The sequence below is a fragment of the Brachionichthys hirsutus genome, unplaced genomic scaffold, assembly GCF_040956055.1.
Source record: "Brachionichthys hirsutus isolate HB-005 unplaced genomic scaffold, CSIRO-AGI_Bhir_v1 contig_257, whole genome shotgun sequence".
In the NCBI taxonomy this organism is placed as follows: Eukaryota; Metazoa; Chordata; class Actinopteri; order Lophiiformes; family Brachionichthyidae; genus Brachionichthys; species Brachionichthys hirsutus.
Genome location: NW_027180397.1, coordinates 105,316 through 132,100, shown reverse-complemented (window position 1 = coordinate 132,100; position 26,785 = coordinate 105,316). Strand labels below are relative to the sequence as shown.

The window sequence follows — 26,785 nt, the reverse complement described above, 5'->3', positions numbered from 1 at the left end:
TCTAACCCCTTAATCACGTGACCAGGCGGTTCAGCCAATGAGAGCGTGCGGCTCAGATTTCAGACGAGGAGGAGAGAGGGGAATGAAGAGGGAGGAAGGGAAAGAGGCAGGCCCCAATCTGTGCTCTGAAGTTTGGATAGCCTGCCGGGACTTCCAGCATTTCCTCACGGTGTGACTATCTGTGTTTAGAGTATTCTTTTCTTTTCTTGGATGGCACATTTTGAGGTGGAAGGGATTCCCACCAGAGGGGGAAAATCTAAAAGTGAGGAGAGGAGGAGGAGGAGGAGGAAAGACTGCAGCAAATTGCCCTCCTCATCTTTGCCTCCGCAGGCGCTTATTTCTGTGGAAGAATGGGGGCAGGAGCTCTTACCATCTGTGTGAGTAGAAGCAACAAAGCCTTCCCATTCAACCTGTGATTAAGGGCTGAAGAATGCATAACGGGACTGTGCCGTGTGTTCAATGTTCTTGGAGACAAATGGGACATTTTAAAATCCTGACTTTAAAGCTTTAAACTTTAAACTCCCACCGTCACGCTTATACTTTTCCTTCTGGTCCCAAACTGAGGACGGGGAGCCCTTCCTGGATGACACAGCTTTAATTCTGCCCTCCTAAAGGGAACATAAAGTCTAAATGCATAAACTAAGCTTCATGTTTGCCAGGATTTTCCAGGCAACATTTTTTCCAGTGCCTCGATGAGGTAATTTTCCAAAAGAAGACGAGAGAAACTGCACGTTCTTAGCTGTAGTTCCTTTTAGCTGAGCAGCTGTTGCCTCCGGTTTCGGCCACCCACATAGGGACAACTTCAGACTCAAGGAAAAGGAGAGGGTGGGGTGGGGGGTGAGGATGAGGAAGGAGGAAGGAGGACACATGCTTGGGCTTGCTGGCCTCCTGATGATCCAGGCTGAAGACACGAGAATGGCCTTGTGTGTTTACAGTTCATACGGTTCACATATTTTTGGGCAGAAGCTTTCAAAATGCCTGTGACAACAGGATTCTGTCTCACTGACAGAAAACATGGGGTGAGAATAGTTTAAGGTTGGGGGGGGGGGCAGAGATGCAGATTATTGGGGCTAATCACAGCAGGGGGGGGGGGGGGGTGACGGGGAACAATAGAAGCAAATGGACACCAGCAGGAAGTGTTTCCCTTTATTCTTCACATAAAAGTAAAGTTTATTGTAATGAGAAAAGGATCATCAAACCAAAACTGTGGCCGTAAATAGATTGAATTCTGAATCACAAATGTAACAACTTCTGGTCACCATTAACACGTTGCCTGTGCGAGCTGCTCAGATCTACGCCGTATTAATGCTTCAGAGCGCCTGTCCTGATCCGTAACCATCTGTGAGACGGGTTTCAATCACACAATGCGCTGTGTGCACGTAGAGCGAGGCGGCATGTGGCATTATTTGCTTTTACCACTTACCAGATGAGACACAACGAATCCCTCTTAAATGAAGACATTAATATATGACTGGCCTCCTGGTATACAGGATGTGTACAATGAGGAGATGCAGCACAGGTGGAAAATAAATATGCCGACACAACGTGGTAATATATATGTATACATAGTTTGAAACCAGATATGTGTCCACATGAGTACGTCTATTTGTGCCGGAGGGCCTTTGACCCAAGGTGTTGCGCGGTAACCTGATATTTGTCGTAGCAACACGGTGCAGTGCTCTCAGCTCTGAGCACACCGTGTTCTCTGACGGGAGGATGTGCCGTATAGACTCCACAGAGACGCATCCAGCACTCACTCGCATCTTTCAGTTCGTGGAACACACGGAGAGGCTCCCTCTGAGAATAATCGCCTCCATGGTGTCTGACCTGATGCCGGCTCCAGCGCTACCCTCCGTGCCCGGCTGGCTTGCTGACCCTAACCCTCTGGGCTCCCCTCCCTGCAGCACAACGAGACGGCAGTGCTGGTTAAAGAAGACATGAAGAAGATGGTGCAGATACCCATGCTGAGGCCGAGGACTGTCAAGCACGCCAAGCTGTTCGGAGCGTCCCTGTTTGAGCTGCAGGAGAGGGGCCTGCTGGAGGATGGCGTTCCTCTGGTGTTGCGGAGAATGGTGGAGCATCTTCGCCAGCATGGTAGGGAAAATCATGGATGAGTGGCTTCCATTTGTTTCCATTCATTTACATTATTCCAAACCATTAGACGAATGGCCTTTTATAATATATTGCGTGTCATAAATGCGACCAGCTGTAGACATTTCACCTCACATGCTTCCTCAAAACAAATAAACCTCTACAGTTTGCATCTTTTATTTTTGATAACAGGAACATCATTATACATAATAATCAGAAAAATTCAGCTTTTTAGAAGAGAAGACAAAAAGACAAGACAGGTAGAGGCTTGGATCATTATTTGAACCTGTATGGAATCATTGGGCGTGCTTTAGGACTTTTGGGTGCAGAGGTTCTATTTGACCAGAAGATGTCAGTGTTAGCAAGTAAAAGTCCCCCTGCATGGGTTCTGAAAGTGTAACAGAGGCTTTTATGATACTGCCTGTTGCGCATGGATGTTGATGAAACTTTGTGCATGGGTCACTTTTTTTCTTCTTCACATCCTTCAACACTGTGTGATCTGGCCTTTTATTAATTAGCATTAGCAAGTAGTGATAGAACACTCACGGGGAGAACGTACAAACTCTGCACAGATAGGATTTGAACCCGGTACCTTCTTGCTGTTAGGTGACAGCGCTAACCACTACGCCCCTGTCAAGCGTTCCATCAAATTAAGTGGCTGCAGAGGAAAAGCTGATTTTACAATATATGTTTTTAGTGTTTCCTCCATAACCTAAATAATAAACATTTATTTCATGACGCAGTAGAAACATGTAGAGGAAATAGATTAATGAGTTTAATATTCTTAAATTATACTAGGACTGAAATGCCTTTACAGAGGGGGGGGGGGGGTAATTGTGATTTATTGGAGTGTCTAAATTTTCATTTCCTTTTCATGTGCTGCTCTATAGGCCCGGATCTAAGGGATCCAGTACGCTGCACTCCTCTAATGCGCAGTGCTTTTGTTGTCATTGCCTCTCAGCTTTGCATCAGGAGGGTCTGTTCAGAGTGAATGGGAATGTGCGAGCTGTGGAGACCCTGAAGCAGCGCTTGGAGAGCGGCGAGCACGCGGACCTTCTCTCTGAATCTGATGCGTGTTCGGTGGCCAGCTTGCTCAAGCGGTACCTCAGGGAGCTGCCAGAAGGTCTGGTGGACTCAACGGTCCAGCAGGCGCTGATACTTCTTTACCAAGGTAACGCCAGCTGCTGTAGATGTCCCATTTCCCCCACCAGTTGATGTTCTGAACTGGAGGTTTAAACCTATTTCAGCCTCTCTATTTCCGAACATTTGTTCTCTTTGGGTTCCTGCTCCTTTCTTGCCCTGTTTTCCGACGCTCGTCCTGTTTGTGAACCTGATCTCTGCGTGCGTGTAAATTGTGAGACGTTGCTCTTCTATATGTTCCGTTAAGTGAGTTTGTACAAAACAACTTCAGCGTGTACGTGACACACGTGCACAAACACGTCTAATCTTTGCTAGTCTGCATCAATGGCAGCGGCAACAGCCCCCCCCCCCCCCCCCCCCACACACACACACACACACACACAATTCCCTATTTGCCCTATTTGCACAGACTCGCTGTGCACACAAATCACATGGACACGAGCGCAGAACATTTGCGTCACTTGTTCATTTGGGATCAGCGGCCATATCCGTTTATCCAGCTCTGACCCAATTATCTACCCCAGCTAATAGCATCAACATATTTTCAAGCTCTCGCTCTAATGCTCACGTATCGCCGGTTACCACAACAAAAGATTAGATGTTACAGGTCGCAGGTGGATGCAGCTACGACCTCGCGCAGGCGTCCAGGATTTGAATGTCGCCATGTCTGACATCTTGTTTTTGTATCTGTAGAGTGTGGTGATGATGTCTCTTGTCTGGACACGAGAGATCTGCTCCATCAACTCCCAGACATCCACCTCAGCCTCCTCCGCTACCTCTGCCACTTCCTCACCCTTGTCGAGGGCAGCCACAAAGAAAACCTCATGACTGCCCCCAACCTGGCCACCGTGTTGGGGCCCAGTGTCTTTCAGTGAGTTGGATCTTATCTAAAGTGGTTCCGTTTGTGTGTCAGGTAGCTGTCCTGAGGTCCAGCATGCTACTGCAGATACAGTTCAAGCTGCATTGTGTGACCTCATGGCCTGTTTTGGGATGCAGCAACAATCCGGGAACACAGCAATGACGTGCTGTATTTTCAGCGATTGATATTTTTAAATTGACGTGTTAGCAAACACAGTAGATAACGAGCAACGAAAAAATATTCCACTCATCGCCCTCTGTCCCCGGCCCCATCCAAGAAAATGGAAGATAAATGTGCATGCGTCTAAATCTCCGTGTATCGTCATTTTGAACAGCCAAAGGTAACGGCACCTTATATTATGATCACACTAAATCCAATTTGCAATTATGGTGGATTAAATGAATGCCTCAGTCTGGCATTTATCGTGATGATTCGCAATCAAGGGCAAAGGAAGCGGCATGCTCAGCGGAGCAATGCTAGTCCAGGACCTCCTATTCCCAACTTTGAAAAATATTACATTCCTGAAAGTTTGGGACGTTTGTGGCCTTGGCTGGAAAATTTACTAAACATATTTATAGTCGTTGAATGGCAGCAAGACAGCTTTCGTCAGTCCCGCTACAGCCTAGAGACAAAGTAACTATAAGGCCAGTCCTGTTTTTCCATTTTGTTTTTTTTGTCAAATCAGCGATTAGTCATTCATTTAATATACCTGAGCAGGCCTATGGCTAATGTGACCTTTATAACAGACTCAGTAAGGCAATTATCCATAACTCAGGATTAAAAATTTACACCAAATGTTCAGAAACACTAGTGTTCTCTGATTTGGCCAGCAGGTGGCGGTGTACTGCACTTAGTGAGGACGAGATCACGACAAGTTAAAAGCTGTTTGTGATGGATACGTTACATTTAATTGCTCATAAATGCGCTTTAAGTGTCAACACGCGCTTTGTGTGTTAATAAAAACGTCACGCGCGATAGGTTAAGAACACTCATTGAGCAATTTTGAAGTAAATGTCATGTGACATAGGAAACAGAGGATGTTAAAGTGTTTTGTGACGTTCATAATTAAATGATATATCCCACGCTCTTGAGTCTTCCTGCAGCTGCTGCGTTAAGTGTCCCTGTCCTCACTATTCTATTTATGATGTGCCTACTGAGTGTCACATCATTTCGTACATCTTGGCCTATACGGCTGACAGACTGGGGCGCTCGGGCCGGGAAGCGCGACCCGTTACACAGATCAGATCTCAATAGATGGACCAGAGACGTGAAACCCCAGTGGAATCTCTCTCATACCGCATGTCTGTCCTCTTTATTATCTGTGTTAGAGGATTTAAGTCGAGGTCGGCAGCTCACTGTCCATCTCGTGAAGCCGTCCTGTGGATCGGACAACGTATTCTTTGCTTTCTTAATAAAGTCGATCCGCTGATGAACAACTTTTGATTGCAGCCCCAAATGTATTATAGACATTAGCGCATTTCTTCAAAATGAAAAGAAGAAAATTAAAACGTTTAATAACAACATCCTAACCAGTTTTACTACAATCGAAACCTTTCCCTTCTCCCTCTTCTCCAGCGTGGCTCCTGGTTCCGAAGCAATGAAAGACCAAAATATCTGTAACAAGATCATGGTCAAGCTCATCGAGGACTACAGCAGCATATTTGGGACCGATGGGGACGGAGACGACCGCACAGTGGAGCGTTCAACCCTTATTGTTGTCAAGGTGCTGCATGCTCAGAGGAACACCAGATACTAATGTTTATAAGAAATAGATCCGTACCTGTTAGAATCACAACTTGTGCTCATCTACCTCATGCATTTCCCGTGACCTCGTCTATTGGAGGTTGGTTTACAAATGTAATCTTATATAATGTCGAGGTAAAGTTGATTTTAACTATTGATCTTACATTATAATGCCCTGCATGAGCGACTCCTCTGAGGGCGGCTGTCTTGATTCACAACCTGTTGATGCATTTGGTGTTTTTAAATGCCATTAACTGCATTCTTGTATATTTAACTGTTTTAAATATAATGTTTGAATGCATTTTAAATGTAGTCATTTTCTCCTTTCTACATTTCCGAAGGCTGGACTGAAAACCCCACCACAAAATGAAGAACCTCTGCAGAAATGCTCCACTGAGTCTCCAGGGCAGGGGACGAGGAAACGGAAGGTACATAAATAACAGTTTATTACTTTCATTATTCCTGTAATAAATGGTTTTCCTTTAAATGGTGTGGCCTAATCGTTCACAGTATAATTATTTGTCACTGTTCCAGTGAGTACATCCTGCTTGCTTATCTGTAGGCCTCTGCCTCTCAGATGGCCTCGCTGCTCAGTCACATGATGTGATTTGATAAAGACAATCTGCAGAGGAAACAACAGCACGGTTCTTTTGTAGTTAGGGGGTAATAAAGCTTTTTTTTTATTCTCTTACAACTGTGGGGTGGCAGAGTTCTGGGTGCGGTTTTATTTTAGGTCATTCTGTTTTGAAGTTAAGTTTGCTTTCGCAAGAACACAAAATTAGACACATTTATATTTGCAAATGTGATCAAATGGCTATAAAATGAGGCATTTCTATGACGATAGCTCCGGGGTGAGGAGCTAAAACTACTTACCTGGCCTTGCTTTGAACATTGCCCTGGCAGCACATTCGGTCCATAGTAGCTTTCAATTGATTAGCCATAAGCTGATCATGGAAAATTAATTCCAACAAATTCTGAGCTAGTGCAGTCAAATAATAGCTGATAATGTTCCAACGAGAACATGAAATGTAGACAAAACATGTCAGCATTTGCTTAAACAAGGACGCGACTGAATGTTGGAATGTGTGTGGACACATTGCTGCTACTGGTTCCCAGAGCGCCGAGCCGAAACCCAGTGCCAGCGTCAGAACAGCAGCCAAGAGCAGCGAGCTAATATACCGCCATCAAGAGTCCTTTGTTTAGCAACAATTAGCTCAAATATCCAAACGCTGAGGCTACAAAAGAAGAAAGAACTGAAAAGCCACACTCGCTGTACAAAAAGAAAATGCTGCTCCAAAGGGCTCGACCTTTAATTTACCAGGCAAATAATCACCATTTTTAATTAACTTTTACAGCGTTTCCCAAAGGCTGCTGTCGGAGCCTCGACTCTGTCAAGGTCGGATTCGGTGCAGGCATGGCCTTGAGGCTCGCTCAGATAAACACAGCTTCCGGCGGGATCTCCGGTCGTTCATCCATAATTACCAACACACTTTTATGTCAGACATAAAGTTTTAAAAGTTCGTGGAAAGCAGCAAAGGACGAGGACGGCTCAGATTGCAAAGACGATGAAGAGCGTGCACGGAAAAGTCAAATATTAATTTTCTGGTGTTTAATTTGGCGAGGGCTTCGCAGTGTTTTTGATGTGTTATTGGTACTACTGGGTAATCCATCATTGATAAAACAAGGTCATACCCTCATTTTGGTCTGTCAGGCTTCTTTGCCATCTGGCCCATTTAGCGCCAACATGTTGTTGCTCTGTTTGAGTCCTTTTTTTTTTAATGCCTAGACAGAAACTGAGAACCAGGCATGGAGGCAGCACGGTGGGGCCCATGCGTGAACGTTATTGAGGCTGACCTACGGGGTGCGTTTTAGCTTCCATGTGACTTCCGTGGGGCGAGGTGGTTATAACAATATAAAGTGAGCCGGGGTGACCTAAAACTAAAAGCAGGCAAACAGAAAAGCAACACAGACTGAACGAGATGACGTTATCACAAGTGAATCACCTCATTCAGGTTTTTTCATGTTTCAACTGCACATCCCGGAGGCACGGATCCATACCGGAGCTAGTTAGTGAAGCCTGTGAGGCTGATGTCATCCCAACCATGCTCCCATTATGTACATCGATGGACTAAATGGAAGCAGAGTCTATAGATTTTACGACAATCCATCAAGCTGGAACCCGAGTGGAAATGTACTGCTGTAGTAATTGGTGTAAAGGAAAACAGCCCAAGCCTTTCAGACGAGCTGCGAGACATTTATCTAGAGCCGAGCCGGCTTTTAGCATTGGTTGTTTTTGATCATTAGCTACTGACGTCAGACCCATTTGATATTCTCACATCCAACCGACTATCTCTGTCTATATATACACTAAGGGACGTATCTGTGGCGCATTATTTGTTGCTTCTCTCAGGGTTCCTTGGTTGAAACTCAGTAAAAATGTATTTTGGCAGCGTGGCGGTAGTCAGATTAAGATTCTTCTCCTACACAACAGTTGGGGGTTCACGCCGTTTGTACCCACTCAGGGTGAACACGGTAAGAGTTGAATTGCTTCTCCTCAGATGAGCCCTGAATGCATGTTTTATAGTAACTTGAGATTCGGCTCAAAGTGCATTTCTCTGTCCGTGGTTGTGTGATGAGCCTGATTGTGAATTATTTACGTCTCGCGCTTTCTCGTGTTTCTCAACGCGAGGCCACTCACCTGTTGCCGGTCTCTCTTTTCTAACAGGTAAGGAAAGCAAAGAGGGACGACGTGACTGGAGAAGTTGTCGAGCCCTGCCGCTCTGCTGGGACGGCCTATGCCAGATCCCTGTCCATCCCGGTAGTTTTGCCTCTGGCCTCCCGGGTGAGGAGTCCCAGTCCAGAGGCCATGGAGACGGCTCCTGTCCCGTCAGCTCACCACGGTAACCTGGACAAAACCTCAAAGCTCAGCCGAGATGACGTCAGCCGTCCTGGCAGCGTGGAGGCCCGATGCAGGTTAGTTTGGTATAATATTAATTTTACTGACCCTGCATGCATTTTTTTTAAGCCTCTAAACTAACACGTTGGTGCTTGGGATGGTGGGGGGGGGGGGGGGGGGCTTAATAGCAAGGTTAAATTGGTTCTGACGTCTGTTTGCGTAAGCAAGGAGCTGCCACAGCAGGGTAAGGGTGAAAAATCCATCTGAGATCTTAAGCCCAGTCAGGATGGCTGTACGCCGTTGGCTCCCAAGTAACACTATTATAAGAAGCTGAAACGGGAACCGCTCGGTTTCGAGTGTCCCGTACTGGAATAGCAAGGCTACAGCTGTGTCTGTTGTTGCTTCGACCGACGACTGGACTGTCTTTCACCTTGTCTGCAATCACACGTGAACATTGTGGCTGGAAATGCAAACTGGTTTATATTTTCAGTTATGTTTTTTTTTTATTTTTAATCACTATTCAGTTTCCAATGAGCCAAAAGCAAAATTTGTTTAGGTGTGAAAAACTACTAAATATAATGTTCAGGTAAATAGTGTATGTTAGAGGTGTAATGTTGAAGCCCTGAGGGGGAGAAATGATGATGATGATGATGTTCTGGCTTCTCCTGCGACCTGTGACCTTTAGTGTGACATGAATCAGTCCTTTAAAATATGCCATTAACACCTTACATACAAGTTTAGGATGACACGTACGAAACAATTCGGTCTCACTCATACCTGTAAACTTAATAGGAAATTTCACCAGGCCAAGTTATTTAAAGGACATAAGAAGTAAGAAAGTAATACCGATAGACCCCCCCCCCCCCCCCCCCGACACCCATAAATTATCAGGTTCTCCCTGTCAGGTCGCGTTGGATGACTGATAAATGGAGCGTGTGACGCGGTATTCCAGTAAAGTGCGTCAGCAATCTGAACTCACTGGTGTTTGCTGATCGACACCAGCAGTTTCTGGTGGGCCTATTGAATATTTTAAAAAGCATTGTAGTGAGGAACAGATCAAGGTTGAGTGTGTATGCAAAAAATACAAAATAAAATAATAATAAAAGCTATATAATAAATACGACTACATGATGAGTAATTAATTTACTGTTTCCAACTGCTCTCATGGAGACACACAGGTACCGTGACAGGAGCCAACGCAGCAGCATCGTGTCAACTTACTATGCGCTCAGCGTTGCCGAGTGGCGTAAAGGGGATGCTGGTTTTTGTGTGCGGTTGCCATGGTTCGCTGACTCTTGTGATGTAAGCAGTGGGTTTCTAAAAAAAAACCCATTGGGAGTAGGACGGAATGAGGAACTTTGCAGTGTGGTGTGAGTGAAGGTTCCCCCGTGGGTATAATGGTTTTGCTGTCCTCCTGTCAGGAAGTCTCATCCATCATTATAAAGGCCTGATTCCACAGATTTTATTCCAAACATCAAAAAAAATGACACCCCAAAAGTAATCCTTTAACCACAGCTAACTTCAATCAGATGCAATGGTGCTTTACCTTTACCTTTGTGGTAATGGGTGGAAAACAAAATGTGTGCATGTTTTAATCCTAATCCGAGCAGGACTTTCTGTGCCTTTGTTTCTTTGCTCTGTATTCTTTGTTGTTGTCTGCTGGAATGAGTATATGCCAAGTATAGGTTAGCCAGGCTTGGCCAACAAATACGTTATTCTGTGGCCGCAAGACATTTTGTACTAATATATTCTAAGAAAGTTAAAATCTGAGGATATTAGAGCCAATGAAACTCTGGATTTTGGCTGTGAATCAGTGACGTAAATAGCAAAACAGCTCAATAACTGATCACACATAGCTTCGGTGAACCAAGGAACTGTTGGCTCCTCCAAATCTGCTTTCAGAGGTTTAATAGTAACTTAGAACTTAACTCCATTACACAAAAGAGAATGTTGTTTCATGCCGAAGAGGTGAGTTTGGAAAATTCCAGTAAGGGTTGCAGGGGAAAAAAGAAAGACCCTGCCCAAATGTTCCTGGAACGGCGGCTGGCACCGGCTGAACCAGACTACCTTTGTCTACACATTTTAAAAATGTAGCCAAAGTGGAGCGCGTCCAGATTTACCAAAGCGTAATTGGTATTTTTCCATTCATCTCGGCGGGATAAGGCCTTTTCCCCGTTACCCCTACAAAGCCGCTCATTATCCCTTCAGTAAGGTAGTGGGTAAGCAGGATTTCCTCTTTCGCAATACCTGACGGCCATGAGGCAATACACTCGCCAGACGGCAACACAAGTCTTGATCATAGGTGTATGTAGGTGTGTGTGTGTGTGGGGGGGGGGGGTTGACATTGTATGGACACAGGTACATACGTCATGATATTTGAGAGGACATTTGACATTTGCGAATGTTGACCGGTTTTGATTCCCGCTTGTATTGAAACCCAAATCCTCTGTTTTGAGCTTGCTGAGGGGAAACAACCTGATTCTCCCCCCCCCCAGCCTGAAGGAGTTCTTCTTCTTTTCTATTACATAATGTCATCGTGTGTAACTGGCATGCACACCGTGGCAGCAGCATGCCTATGTTCACGATCAGAACCCATTTCTCTTTCGGTTCATTATAATTACAACAGACAAGCTCCACAAAGCTCCCTGATCTGTACCAGTGCACTATTATTCTGCAGACAAAAGCCAACCTTTGTGCCCTAGTGACATTTAGTGTGTGTGTGGGGGGGGGGGTTCTTAATAACTAAATGGTGCAACAAATTATCTGTACTTGTTTTTATATTTCAGTGCTCATGAAGAAGAGAGGCCAATATCTCCTTTCTACATGAGGTAGGCCTTCTCTGTCTTTGTCTTTGGGGGAAAAAAGCTGGCAGAACTGAATGACAGCATGTTGGTGTGGGGGAAGTGGCTATTATCCTGCCTCAGTGTATTATCTTCAGAAACAATGAAACCACCAGTTCGAGGGAAATGAAGGGTGTACGCAACAGTTTGCTCACCACTTTGGTCTTTGTAGCCACAGTACACCTTAAGAGGGGGGGGGGGGGCATGATATTTGTGATGCTTATGCAGAGAAATGCACAGCATTGCCATCCATAGAACTCCAGATAGAAAATATGCTCTTAAAATCTTGTGAATTTCATGCATCTCAAAGAAACTGACAATGTTCGTTTGCCTTGTGCATGTTTCTTCCGTCATGAACTCCATGACCTTCTCTCATTGTATTGCATATTCTTTTTACAAAACACACTTTCAATCTAGTTTACGTGCACATATTTTCAGGCGGCCACGTGTCAGCTTAACCTCAGCCCAGTCAGAACGGAGCACAGATAAACACCATTTTCTCCCTTGTTTGTTGACCAGAGACTATAATTCTATATTACCTCAGTTGTTTCCTACTTTTTATCCCTTAAAGAACAATTACCTTTAAACCGGCTCACTCATTGTCAAGTTCATACTTCATTCTGTTTCTGATGCAATGATTCATCAGTCTTGCCTTGAACAATTTTTCCCAAAGGTCATGACCTAGATTGGAACCATTACACTGTAGGCAACAATCCAGTCCCATATTTATGCTGTTGCATCGTTAGTTAAAACTAAAGTGGTGCAAAGTTCTCTCTTGTCATTGGTTTATCCTTGTCCGGCGGTGAGATACCAAATGGTCAACGTCCTTTCATACAGTGTCAACCGTAAATCTATTTGGGCCGATACTGCAACGAGATATTTACGACTTCTTCTGAGCAGTCGGTCTCAGCTGTTTATTTCATTGCCAGCCTAATTGTGGCACAAGTGGACATCGAAGAAACACGATTTCACATTGCAGACCAACCTGGGGCAGCAGATTTGTGCCTGAACAGCATAAAATATATTTCTGGTTGTCATGGAAAAGAACTGCAGTCAATCGCACTTTTTTTTTTTTTTTTTTACAATAATTGATGGTTAATTTGAAATAAATCCATTCAGACCAGGGCCTGTGATACATTTTGGAGCAACGAGGTGATGTACAATAATTTGCTAACCAACTTCCAATTGAACGCATAACAATTCTGGCCATCTCAACGCTTTGCTTCCATTTAGGTAAATGGTTCAGTCAAGACCAGCGAGCCATTAGCATGATTCTGTAGGGTAAACCCATTGCATGCGGTGCCTGTTCTATTATTAACCAGGGCTAATGGTTGTCCTACTCTGCTCAGAGATCATCAAGCCGTTTAGTCTCTTGCTTTCTGGGACCACCTATGAGGTTTGTTTAGCATGAATCTCACTCTTCTGCACGCCCTCCTTTTTACGTTCCATCTATCCAAATCAACATTACTCAAGTCAAAGTGAAAGATCTCTTTTTATTAATCGGATGACAAGAACATTGACATGCCTGCCATTTTACGAGATTCACCGCAGTCACCTTTCACACCATCGCTTTACGATTATCGCTCCCCTGTTCATTGCGTCATGCCACGCTGTGCTGTTACCATCAACATCACTGTTTAGGGAAGACTTTCTTTTTTTTTTCACGCCTGTACATATCTCTACTTCAGAAAACAGCAAATGCGATGCTATCAGGTTGTGAAAGAAAACGGGTGTTAGGAGATTAGTGCAAAAAAAACATCAGAACACTAATGCTCATATGCTGGTTGTCACTTAGGCTGGTGGGATGCCTTTATCACCCCGGGGTCACAGCCTACAGGGTTTTCGGTGTTGCTCAGTGACCTGTTTCTGTAGAACCGCCTCACCTATTTCCCCTCTTGTTGATTTTTCAGTAACCACCTCCCTCCTGTCCGCTGCGGACCACATGTAGAAAAGTATGTATTTACTGGCACCACAATGGCAATAAATTCAGTGTACCGTTGCCAGGTCTTGTAATTAATCAATACATTTGACTCCTTAAGCTTTCTGGACAGGACCATACGCTCCGTGGTGGAGCAGCACCTCTTCGATGTAAACCCTTTAGGGGATCAAAGCTCAGAAGACTGCCAGTTGACCTCGGCCAGTGCGACACCATCTGCCCGACAGAGACGTCGACAGCAGCGAGAGCAGCAAGAGGAGGCAGCGAGGATCAGGGAAAGGTAACTGGTAGAATGTGAACAGCCATAAGGTTTCATTCTGCGTGGTGAGACGCGGCGTAGAGTCACAACAACTGGAGTCATCACTGTTGGCAGTTAATCCTTGTTGATGGAGATTCAGTAGCGTCTGAGAGATCAGTGACGCGGGGATTAGGAGCGCACCAGACCAGAGGCAGCGGGAAATGCCAGCAAGAGCAAGTAGACAGGAAATGGAAGTGAGACTAAAACTAAACAGCATATAAGCTGCTGGAGAAGTAATAAGGATGAGCCCAGTTATTTAGTTTTCCTGATGCATTCATTTTAATGCCAAGCTCATAAGGAGCGTTAACGACAGACCAAAGTGAGAGATGGAAGGCAGACGTCTCATTTCGTCATCTTTTGTTCTGCCTGAGAACAGAGCAGACAGTAATAAGGAGAACATCCCATCCGCCGGTGGGAAGAACTGCATGGGGGAAGGCATGGGCAGCAGCATCGCCTCGCAGAGAGGCCGAGGCGGTCCCGTCGATCGGACCCCCAGATCCGGGAATGTGAAACACAACCTGGGTCTGGCACAGAGCACTGGCAACCAAGACACCCACGCAGTGAGTCATCACGCGTCCTCGTCTGTCCCCTGGGTCTCAGGCTGATTCTCTCTGTGGATTTAGTTAATATTTTCTCTAAGTCTCGCGGTGGTTTTAGGTAAATATTAATAAATACCCTTAAGAAACGTCCTCCGCAGTCCTCTCTTATCCTTATCCCTGATCCACTTCAATAATTATCAGTCAACGACAATCACTGGATGCTGACAACGGCAAGATGGCACAAGACAGGAAGCGGTGCGGTTGCGTCCTCAGTGGACAATCGTTTCGTAACGCCCAGCATGCAACGCTGATTTGTAACCAATTGACAGACGCGGCGCAAAAGCGTAGCTCCACTTATGTGAGCGTGCAATTAGCTGCAGCGTTTATCCACTGGAAAGGATGCTACGCCAGAAAGCCACCTTTGATCAGCCGCCAAGTGGGGACCGGAGAACATGACGTCCCGAACGAAAGGCTTGATGAGAGCAAAAACTAAAGTAGAAACTGAGTCATTAAAGTACTTCTTTAATGTATAATGTTACTGGGACCTAGCACAGTTTATTTTTTGTGCTGGTTTTGCAGGATTTTTTTTGCAACATCTGGTCTTTCATTTGCATCATGTGACAAAAAGGCATGTCAGTGCCAATGTCAATGTATTAATGACTTCCTCCAACATTTTGAAAACCGCTTGTGTCATTTTGGGGTAAGGCCTTTCAGTGAAACAACTCGGCTCAGTCCCGTTTTGATGTTTTCCCAGTCCAAGGAGTGTGTTGGTGAGCGACCCGGAGCTGAATTTATGGAGGCGTTTCAGAACGGGTGAGCTCTCTAATTCTTAATTTCAGAAATTAAAAAATTTAATAATACAAGCTAAATCCCATTTTCTCAGTTGTCTTTTTTTTTATTAATAGGAACATTTATAGCCTGTAGCCTTTAGCCAGATATTTGTTTTACACTGATAAGCTACTGGCTGCCGTACCAGCTCTGACTCTTCTCTCAGGGCATTCTCCAATGTTCATAACAGCAGGCAGCAAAGATCCATGCATGCTCGCATAAACCATGTGGTGTCTTTTGAGGTTTCTGACTGACTTTATTCATCCTACGTTTTTGTGACCAGTCAAAGCTGCTTTGATGAATTGGTTTCTCTGTTTTACAGGAATGACAAATTCATTCTAGACGGCCTCCTCTCTCCTCCCCGGGTAGGTCCTAACTCCATTCCTGTGATTCGGTCTGTGAGATTGCTTTGGTGTGTCTTCCTCGTTCTTCTTGTGCAGTGAATCTGCTCCGCCATGCGTGTACGCTGCTGTTCAGGTGTGTGGATGTGGAAGAACGGGAACTGCTGCTGAACTGCTGCTGAATTTCAATGCTATTTTGGTGCAGACAGAAAATTTAGCAGAGCCAAGTTCCAAAAGCATCAAATGCTCACTCAGAGCTGGACAGTTCCTGATATGAATGGCTGTCAGGCGTCTTTTGTTAAGTCAATATTCAATATATTGAGATGGGTGCATAAAAAAAAGTCAAATTAAATATTCTCCGTAAGACTGTAAGACAGGATAAACACAAAGCATCATAAGATATGCATCATGCTATAGAATTAGCGCTCAGAAAAGCTAGCGTGTTACTCATCTCCATAACACCGTAGCGCTCGCTCACTCGTCATGCACGTGTCTGTGCGTGCGCGCGTGTGCATGTGTGATGTCCTTGGTGCTTGTCTGTGTGCCATGTCAGCAAAATATCCCTCAAATTCGTCAGTGTGTGTTCGTGCACCATGTGCGTAAGGCCCCAGACACAGTTTAATAATTGTCCAATGCCTCACACACACACACACACACACACACTGGTTCTAAGCTGTCTGTTTAACTCCTCCTATGCACCAGCTGGATATCTTGTGATGATGCAATTGTGGTTCAAGTGTGTTTGAGCGAACACTGGATCATTTTTTTCAGGTCACAGAGTGCAGCGTGTGTGTGTGTGTGTGTGTGTGTGTGTGTGTATTTTAATTGCTCTTGAGCACAGCAGGATCCCGGTGAACCGTGACATCTGTGCTCCCGTTAATCCGCTGTGTTCCTCCTCGGCGCGCCTTGAGGTGGATTTGCGTTGTTCTGATTCTGCTGGTGGCGACAGTCGGCAGATTAATCATAAACCAAGTTGGACGGACGCATCATCTGTTGAATACGTTTGATCAAACGCGAATGCATCATTTGAATAAGAGGTAGATTTTTACCTTGAAAGAAAGTGCATGATATAATCACAGATGATGATTACAACATTCGCCCCCATTTCTTTCAAACCCTAATGAGCCCTTACTTTTAATGGCGTGATGGCATCAGCTGCGCTGCAAAGACAAAGCGCGGTAATCAACAGGGAGCAACCGGCGAACAAAGCAGACGCACGCTGCTGATTAACAATCTGAGTAGTTTGTCTGCAAACTCCTTGGATCAGACTCATTGTGTCGATGAACCCAGCGTGCGATGATTCATCTTTAAATAGCTCTGAATCTGCATACAGGAATGTGATTAGTTAAAAAAAAAACACTCAAACACAATTCTAAAACCATTGCAACTCCTCGAGGATTAAAGTTCTGTATTGACCTTAATAAAAGTTGCGTAACGACGACAAAATTGACTCAAGGCCCACTTACTAGCTTGTTATGTCAAATTTCACCGTTTCGTGCAGATGTCCAATCAGTGCTGATGGTTTACCGGTCAATAAATCCCTCATTGTGATGATTTTATTTGAGCATTTATTTTTTATTCATTCAAAGCCTTATCAGTACATTTACATACAGGAGCGAGACAAACTGGCTGCTTATCACAAGAACAACGCGGCTCTGTGTCGATTAAAATCAACTGGACTTGTAGGAAAAGCTTTGAAGGTGTCTCGCCTCGTGGCATAATGGACGATCGCACCCTGACACGGGCCGGGAATCATCAGAATCCTGCACCATCAGGCCTAAGATTTACCGAAGGAGCAGGAAAAACATAGAGAACACAGCGGGGCCTTCGTTAAAAAGCCACCAGAAGACGGAAACGTCGTCATTCCACACGGGCGATCGGGGCCATTACGACTAAACGGTTAAATATCTGGAACCCTGGCTAGATCCAAACTGAAATAGCCTGTAGTTGACCGCATGGCACCTCGACTCAGACGCCCTAACCCGATCACGCCTGCGTCTTACAGTCCGCTGAGGAGGGTGAAATACGGCCCGACTGAATCGCCTCCGTTTCACAGGCGTCCTGACACGCTGTCACAATATTCATGACTTCCACGAACGTGGGAATAACAGAGCGGCGCCGGCGAGCGCCGTGAAAATAGTTATTTATCCAGCAAATACAGGATTCACACTCGAATAAAGAGAACAAACGCGTTATTAGAGTGTGTGTTTGTTACGCCTTAAAGCTACGTACTGCTGTTGAGGAATAAAGGATTGTGGGATTGTGGTGAGGGTGCAGTAATGACCCCCCAGGGGTGGGAGTGGGAGTGGGAGGTGGGGTCTGGGTGGGTTCCCGACTTGTGTGACGGTTATTGGTGCTCGGGTCGCATTCTGCTAGACGCTGTTCCACGTGATTCTCATCGCATAGGTCGCTTCTCGTATAGCAGCTGAGGATTCTTGTTAGCTTCCTGTTTTCCTCCCTGTTTAACACTCTCACACACACACACGCACACACACTCCTGAGACTAATTATGACATTGCAGCTCAGTCTCTCACAAAGCAACCAACAACTTAGTATCATGAACAACAACAACAACAACAACAACAACAACAACAACAAAGGTCTTTAAGCCGTCTGCGGCATTCATGAGCTCGAGTGACGTCTTGATCTGTTTCCCCTGAACATAGTTTGGTCCCACCAAGTGATCCATGTTACGCGTTCTAAATACTCCACCAGCCCAGAATGGTGTCTCTCAAATCATTTACACGACACGAGAATTTAACTGCAGCTCTCTGCTCGTGAAATTTGACAGGGTGCGTGTCAGATTTAGAGAGAGGAACAAGGAGAGAGAAATGGAAGAGGCGCTGAAAGTGAAGTGATGAAGTTAGGAGCTGGGAGGGAGGAGAAAACACCCAGTCAGCGGACGTGTGCTGGCTCACAATCTGCCCCCCCCCCTCTCTGACACCCCTCCCATGTGGTCTTGCTGCTGTGGAACAAACACGTCCACAGTGGCAGCAGGGCGGAACGCAGAGAAAGAGAGTGGGAGACTACTGTACTGAAAAACAAGGGAGGGAGGGGGTGGAGCCAAGCCAGGTTCAAAGAAGGGAGGGGGTGGAGCCAAGACAAGTTCAAGGGAGGGAGGGGGTGGAGCCGAGCCACAGACAGATGGGCGGATGTTTTGACCAGCCGGGGACAGCCAATCACGTTCAGGGAGCAGCCCCCCCGCCCCCTTCTCCGTCAGGGCAGGGCCAATCTGAGGGCGTGTGCGTGTGTGCGTGTGCGTGTGTGTGTGCGTGTCTCAACTTAAAGCGCGTCGCCCACAGGAGGCTCCTTGTTGTTGTTGAGCTGCTTCCTGCTCTCATGGTCGTGCAGGCGCTGAGGATGAAGATCTTGGAGGCGCCCGGTGACTGCGACGCGGGGAGGCTCGGCGGCGGCTCGGACGCGGATCGCTGCGAGGACGTGCCCCGGCTGGAGCTGACAGCACTGACCGAGGACAACAACTGGGGAGGTGAGACCCCCCCCCCCACACACACACACACACTGGAGGACATCATTTCTGCTTTGGTTGTGTTCCGTGTTTTATTTTGAAAAGTTTCCACGCGAACAGCCCGCTGCTTTCCACGCAGATCTGTCACATGGGCTGTTTGTGTATAGCAGCTGCACACCTTGTGCTGCATTCCGCTCCTCCTCCTCCTTTGATGCTGCCCCCCCCAGCAGGATTTAATTGTAACCCAGTTACTTGTTAGTAACTAAAATAACCCAGTTACTTGTTAGTAACCTAGTTACTTGTTAGTAACTAGGTTACTTGTTAGTAACTAGGTTACTGCTGCCACCAGGCTGAGCTGCACTGCTGTCAAAAATCAATCATTAAAAAGCAGGTCAAACTGAGATGGCGGCGAATCAACCGGCTGAAACTTTGCTTGCAAGAGTTTCGTGAGTTTAGAAATTAAATTTGGGAAAATAGAAAACAAAAATCTCATATTTGCAACTTTCATTCGGATGGAGTCTAAAGTGTGTGCGGTCGTTTCCTCAACGCACAAGTATTTGTGAATATTTGCGTTGTTCTAAGTCTTTTGCTGTCAGAACACGCCGTTCGTGCGTGTGTTTACGCAGCGGAGACCGTGCACGATCCCTCGCACGCCCTGAGGCGCTTCTGCAGCTATTGCGACACTGGAGGATTTATTTATTTAATTTAGCAGTTGCTAAATCAATTGTTTGGTTGACCCCATTCTTATCATGTGAGGGATGGCTAAAGGGCACGTTGCAGCACGTCTCACGCACATTTCCGCTTTAAACGCGCGTCTCTGCTTCCACCGACAGTTTCCTGCTTCATGAGGGAGGCCGAAGAGAAATAGTTCTCTCACCTCCAACAGCCACGTGTTCAGGAAACCAGGACGAGAAAAGGTTGCTGCTGTAGTCGTGCAGTGTTTTCTGCACGAGAGGATGCTGTATGAAGGGGGGGGGCTTTCTCTTCTGAAATGCCCCCATCTGTACATTCCGTTCTCGACTGCGGCAGGAATGCCTGAAGGAGTCTCGTGATTGGCTGTGAAGGTGAAGGGGTCTCGTGATTGGCTGTGAAGCTGAAGGGGTCTTCCTGATTGGCTGTGGAGCTGAAGGGGTCTTCCTGATTGGCTGTGAAGCTGAAGGGGTCTCCTGATTGGCTGTGAAGCTGAAGGGGTCTTCGTGATTGGCTGTGAAGCTGAAGGGGTCTTCCTGATTGGCTGTGAAGCTGAAGGGGTCTTCCTGATTGGCTGTGAAGCTGAAGGAGTCTCCTGATTGGCTGTGAAGCTGAAGGGGTCTTCCTGATTGGCTGTGAAGCTGAAGGGGTGTTCCTGATTGGCTGTGGAGCTGAAGGAGTCTCCTGATTGGCTGTGAAGCTGAAGGTTCATCGAGGCTTTCTGGAACTTCAGGAATGTCGCGTCGCGGCTCCGGATCCTAAAATGCCTTGAAACTCAACTTGTGAGTTCTGCTGCTGCTCGGCTGCTCGTTCCTGGTTCTAATCCGGGATTTGCAGATGTCTGCAGCTGCAGGATGCTGTTGTGTGTTACTGTGTGCGCACAGTGTGTTACTGTCAGCTGGATGAACGTGACAGACATGAAGACATTCCTTCTTCTTGTTGTATTTCTCTTCCCTCCCTCCTTCCTCCCCCTTTTTTCCATCTTTCTCAGATTTCTTCTTTCTTTAACACTCCCTTCCTTGATTTTAAAGGGATCTTTCATTGTGATGGTAAGTCAGTGTCATGTTACGTCACTGTGTGAGTGCTGACTGGCTTCGTGGCAGATAACACGAGAGATTTAAAAAGAGAGAGAGAGAGAGAGAGAGAGGCTGTGTGAATGACCTTTCCCGTTGCACGGCAACATGCTTGAACGCTCTGGAATATTTCAGCCAATCGCTGCACATGCAGCAACCTTTGAAATGGCGAAATGGCATCCCCCGATGCTTTTGGGGGGGGGGGGGGGGGGGGGGGTTGAATCCCGAACCATCGGCGAGCGCTTGATTTAAATGCCACAGACCCAGTGCTCTCTGAGCTGGATAATAGAGCTCAAAGGAGCCGGCTCTGATGCTGTTGCTTGATAAACTGGAATCTGAGATAAGTTGCTTCTCGTAAGCCCTAAAGCTCACCGCAGCTAATAAGAAGACGCGTGTGGCTTTAGACCAGGCAGGAATATTTTCATGCAGGGTGCCTTTTGACCCCCCCCCCCCCCCGGAGTTTGTTTTCTCTCTCTCTCTCTCGCTGTCTCCTTTTCTTATGTTCTTATTTCTTCTTTTCCTTTTCCACGAATCCTTCGTTATTATTCATGCTGAGTTTTTGTGTTTGCAGTAATTTCCCCTCCTTATTTTAACAGAAAATTATTTTTTATATATTTATTTCTCTGTCTGGTCTTTCTTCTTGGAATGTGCTCCGGTTTTATCTCCCGTCTCCCCGGCTAGAAACTTTGGGATAAAGTCATGACCGGTCCGTACCCTTCATCGAGGGACTCGCGCTGGCATTGCCCCATGATAGTAATATTCAGGGATCATCCGGAGTACGCGGCTATTTTTAATAGACATCAGAGCCTGGTGAAAACAACCTTTTTGGTTTTTTTTTTTTTTTTTTTTAATGGTCAGAAGATTGACGTAAATCAATTTGAATGCGGATATTTGGATCCTGGATTCACAACAAATAACCCCGGAACCCGCCTGCGTTTTATTTTGTTGAACGTAATAAGACCAGCGATTTCAGATGCCCTGACTAAACTGTTTTTTTTTTGTTTGTTTGCACATCTTGCGTTTGATAACAGGAGCACGTTTCCCGTATTAATGCGACGTGTTTCTGTGTGCAGAAGCGGTCCCAGCTTATTCGCCGCTGCAGAGGGAGAGCATGGACCGCGAGGAAGCTCGGCTGTCCCCTCACGCCGGCGGCCGTCTGATCCGCCAGCTGCTGGAAGAGAACAGCGACCCGATGCTCTCCCCCCGTTTCTACGGCTACGGGCACTGCCAGCAGTACCTGGACGACACCGAAGTGCCTCCGTCGCCGCCCAACGCGCAGTCCTTTGCCAGGTGAAACGCTCGACGCGGCTGCGCTCGCAGAGGGAAGAGTGGGCGAATCTAACTTTACGAATCGCTCTACAGGCGCAGACGGAGCTCCTCGCTCGGCTCCTGTGACGACGGCAAAGAGGAGCTGACGACGGCCCAGCTCACCAAGAGGATCCACATCCTGAAGAAGAAGATCCACAAATTCGAGGAGCGGTTTGAAGAGGAGCGGAAATACAGGGTAGGAACATTTGTCACTTTAGAAACGGCTAAATCTGACCCGGGAGCTGCTTCCAAGCTATTACAGACTTCTACTTCATGATTGATTTAATATCAAAAGTAGCGTCCAGCCTTAATCGTCTCGCGTTGTTCCTCCAGCCTTCCCACAGCGATAAAGCCGGAAGCCCAGAGGTGCTGCGGTGGGTGACCGAGCTGGCCAAGCTTCGCAAGGAGCTGAAAGGTGAGACGCAAAAGCGAGCAGCGCTGCTCAGCAACAGCTGAAACTGCAGTCAATAGAGCTCATGTATTAATCTCCTTCTCCTCTTCCTCACCAGAGCACAAGCTGATGAAGTCAGAGGAGGACCTGCCGCCTCTGACCCGCCAGCGCAGCAACACTCTGCCCAAAAGCTTCGGCTCGCAGCTGGAGAAGAAGCCCCAACAGGAGAAAGTGCCCAAGCCGCCGGTGGAAAACACTCTGGAGGCCATTTTGAAGAAGCTGCAGGAGAAGAGGGGGGAGTCCGACCGCCCCGAGGACATCAAGGTGAGGCCGCGATTCGTCGATAAAGCCATGGGATATGTATGTTTCGTGTGTGTGAAGGAATAGCTGACGCTTCTTCTGACAGGATATGACGCGGGAGCAGATCGGAGGCGAGAAGGTGGCCCTGCAAAAAGCGCTCCTCCACTACGAGGGCATACATGGCCGCCCGGTGAGTCATCCGCCACGGCCTCTCACAAACAAACACGGGCTCGCTGTACGTACGACCTCCTGCAGCCCCGTTCACAGCAGAGGAAGTCTGTGAGTCTCCGGCATGGCGGCGGTCGCTTCGGTGCAAAAGGAAGGGATGGATGGGCTTTTATTTTTTTTTATTCCTTGACATTTGAAGCTTTATTTGGAATCGAGCCCCCTCACTCTTCATTGGGGGGTTAGCTGTCACTTTAAGTTATGTTGGTGCTGCAGCTAGTTATGGTCACTATAGAGGCTAACGCTATGCTAACAAGATGAACCGCTGTTGCCACCTCAGGTCACCAAAGCCGAGAGGCAAATCATGAAGCCCCTGTACGACAGATACCGACTGGTGAAGCAGATCCTGTGCAGAGCCTCCTCCATCCCCGTCATTGTGAGTGTCACACCTTCACCTCCTCCCCTCCCCTCTCCTCTCCTCTCCTCCTGCATCCGACCAGTTCTCCTGCAGCTCATTGCGTCAGGCGATCGGGAACGATGACGTCATTGTCGGGGTGTCGGCGGACATTATGCAACCATTTCGAGCTAGCCGCTTATCCCCGTTATGAAAACTAAACTAAACTAAAACTATCAATAATAATACAGCATGATTTATATTTTTATTAGCTTTTGAGACAAATAGAATGGCGTTAAAATTTCTTGCGGGGGTGTCGCCAGAAAAAAAAGAAGAGGAACGCCTGCTCAGCTTTGGCGTCGAGTCGAGCCCCTGCGTTAAACGCCAGTGAGCGTCTCAGCGTCTTTAACGCCTCCTTCTCAAACGTCAACACAGGGTTCTCCCTCCAGCAAGCGCAGAGGCCTCCTCCTTCAGCCCATTATCGAGGGCGAAACGGCCCTTTTCTTCGATGACATCAAGGTGAAGAGCCGCCCCCCCCCCTTGCTTGAATGATCAGTCGTCGTCCCCTCCAGCCCCGCCGTCCTCGAACCCCACCTTCTAATGAACCTGAATCCTGCCTGTTGATTGGACACCTGCCTGTTTTGCTGCCATTAGCAAGTTCTATTTATGTCCAATCAGTAGCTGCCCGGATCTGACCTCCGAGTTGCTCTGTGATTATTGATTATTATTGATCCAAATGTGTGAGCCGTGCATATTTGTGATAAAGGGTTTTGTGTTTATTACAGCATGAGTCTGTTCTAACAGTAATCATTGTACTTACCACATATGTATTTATTTATTACAGATGATTTCCTGATTGCAGAGATTCCCTGTGCTCTTTGGGCATTAACTAATTTGAAAGCATTAAAAGTTCATTTTATTTTGAAATTCAATCCACCAGATTAGGATTGGAAAGTGATCTTCGTTATATTTCCCGCCACAATAACTAGTGAGCTGCCGCCCGGGACGACGCACAGGAAGAGCAGCTGAACCGCTTTTACCAAGAGCCGGTGAAAACTAGTTCAACTGATCGTTTAAACGAACGGATCCACATCTTGAAACTCCTGACAGGAAGTCGAACCCAATAAATTGCCTGACGTCCACTATCACGTCGCTAATTCTAGCATAGCATCCAGTTAGAATAAACTCTACTGCTCATAAATGATGGCGTGTGGATGATGCTGAAGTTTGGGAGTCGTGCCTTGAAATCTTTGCTGAGTTTAACGCCTTTTCCGATCACCTGACATCGATCGGCGTTACGTTACGACGTATTAATAAGAGCCAGAATTGTATTGAATTAAATGTTTTGCATCTGCTTGAAGTTGATTGTCAGGCTAGTGGACAAAGTAGGACCAGTGGCTGCTGCTGCTGATTGAAAGCCACACTAACAGCGTGATGTCTGAGCCTGGCGTCCGCCGCCTCAACGCGACGCAGCCGCTTCCGCTTCCGCTTCCGTTAACGCTCCTTTACGCTCCTGCAGGAGGAGGAGGATGGCTCGGAGGACGACGGAGAATCAAAGACACAGTTCGCCGTCAGCGCCCGGCCCGACGTCGGCGTGCTCGGCTTCTTGGACCACGTGGACGAGGAAGCGGGCAGCTTCATCTCACCGGCGGACGAATTCTCACCCTCCAAGAACATAACGGACATGAGGCTGTCCAACCTGCACTCGGCCACCACGTAAGTGAATTCTTCAATAAAGAGACGTTTTTTTTGGTTCATGAGCACGGAAAACAAAGGTTTCTTTGTTAAATATCCACTTTCCATTCTTCTGCAGTGGTTTCTTTAAAATGATAAATGAAGTTTTCAATATTGCCGCTCTTTCAGACGGGAACTTGTGGAGCAGCTCCAGGAGGCTCGAGAGGAGAAGAAAAGACTCCGCAAGAACTTGAAAGAGTTTGAGGAGCAGTTCTTCAGGCAAAACGGAAGGTAAAGAAGAAACGCTCGCTTTCATTCGCGCTCGCTTTCCCACTGACGAACCTGAGTTCATTTCTTACTGTCTGCTGTCTTGTTTCTGTAGAAACGTGCAGAAGGAGGACCGCTCCCCACTGGCATTGGAGTACAGCGAGTACAAGCACATAAAGGCCAAGCTGCGGCTGCTGGAAGTCCTCATCAGCAAAAGAGACTCGACCAAATTAAACTGAAATCAAGAGGAGGAAAGATCAGGCGCTCCTTCTCGCTGCCACCTTCGCCATCTCCAGTTTCTGGCTCAAGAGCGTTAATCCCGTGTGTCGAGCAGGAGGACGCCGACCCACAACTGATTCAGAGCGACACGCCTGCGTCAGACTTCGCCGTCCTCAGAGCCCAGGTTAGGATAGACGCACACAAATAACCCAAATCACGGTTGTAATCGCTAAATAATTTATTTCTATCCTCTTGAATAATTCTATGACAACAGAAACGTTATTTTTCTCACACTTTACTCTAGAAGTCTTAAATGAATCCTTTGTAAGTAAAAAAAAAAGATATATATTATGAAATCATTGCTGTTTCCAAGGAAGGATCGTGCATTCGAGTATTTTCTTAAGAGAGGCGTTGCTATTTGTATAACTTCGATCAGCTTAGCAGTGTTTTTTCCCGAATGATCAGCTTTCTTAATTTTCATTTCTGAAATGATTCATGTTGCTTCTCTAGAAGTTAAATGGAGTATTTTTCTCACTGAAAGAAGTGGTCTCTAATTTTAATTCAACCCAAAGACAGTGACTGCAAACGGAACCAAAACAGTTCACACGCAGTAAAAACCGTTTATTTTTGTGATCACTTCTGATGCATTGACTGTACATATTAAGCATCGTTTGTTTGTTTGTTTGTTTTCTCTATTTACGTCATGACAAATAAGCTATTTCTCATCTTGGAATCACTGGTACGTTTTCACTCGCTGATAAATGATGTTGTGGACGCCTGAGACGATTGAAGGACAGTGTCGGTCGCTGAAAGCTGTTTCCTTCTCATCCTCTCTAGAGCTTGTTTGTGTTTGTAAATATGGATCACTGTTTATGTTTACATTTATGTGAGTGAGTACCTTTTTTTTCCTTTCTTTCTCCAAAATGGATGATTTATCAGTGCGAATCTCGTTTTCACTGAACGTTAACACTGGCGAGGCTTAATGAATTTTAAATGTGTGTTTGTACATTTTAGTACATAATTTGTATTTTGTATATAATATAAATGAAATCATATTTTTACTGATGTTTCTGGACTGCGTGGAGTTTTTTTGCGTGGACTGATCGGATGATGGAACTTCATCTCAATCATTAAGGGCGGGGCAGTAAGTGAGTATTTTCATTATTGATAAATCTGCCTGTTGTTTTTCTTGATGAACAAATCTAAATGTTTTTTAAATACTGCTTGCAGAAGCCTGGAAAAAAAGTTAATCAGCAGCTAAAAGGACAAAACCAAGATGTGGATCAAAATGTTGCTTCCCGACTGACCTTCAGAGACTTAAGATTAA

General features: G+C 46.2%; 1 protein-coding gene across 1 annotated transcript; it reads left to right on the top strand.

The window, feature by feature from the left end:
- Positions 1-350: 350 nt before the first annotated feature.
- LOC137914604 (protein FAM13A-like) lies at positions 351-26,524 on the top strand. Its single transcript, XM_068758121.1, has 24 exons — positions 351-377; positions 1,905-2,094; positions 3,053-3,262; positions 3,925-4,102; positions 5,666-5,813; positions 6,175-6,261; positions 8,559-8,806; positions 11,516-11,557; positions 13,480-13,521; positions 13,609-13,787; positions 14,176-14,363; positions 15,097-15,155; positions 15,493-15,535; positions 18,863-18,998; positions 21,814-22,030; positions 22,103-22,244; positions 22,382-22,463; positions 22,558-22,763; positions 22,846-22,929; positions 23,245-23,340; positions 23,734-23,817; positions 24,818-25,014; positions 25,162-25,263; positions 25,355-26,524. Exons 1-24 carry the CDS (start codon positions 351-353, stop codon positions 25,476-25,478), a joined length of 3,111 nt encoding a protein of 1,036 aa, XP_068614222.1. The 3' UTR covers positions 25,479-26,524.
- Positions 26,525-26,785: the final 261 nt, after the last annotated feature.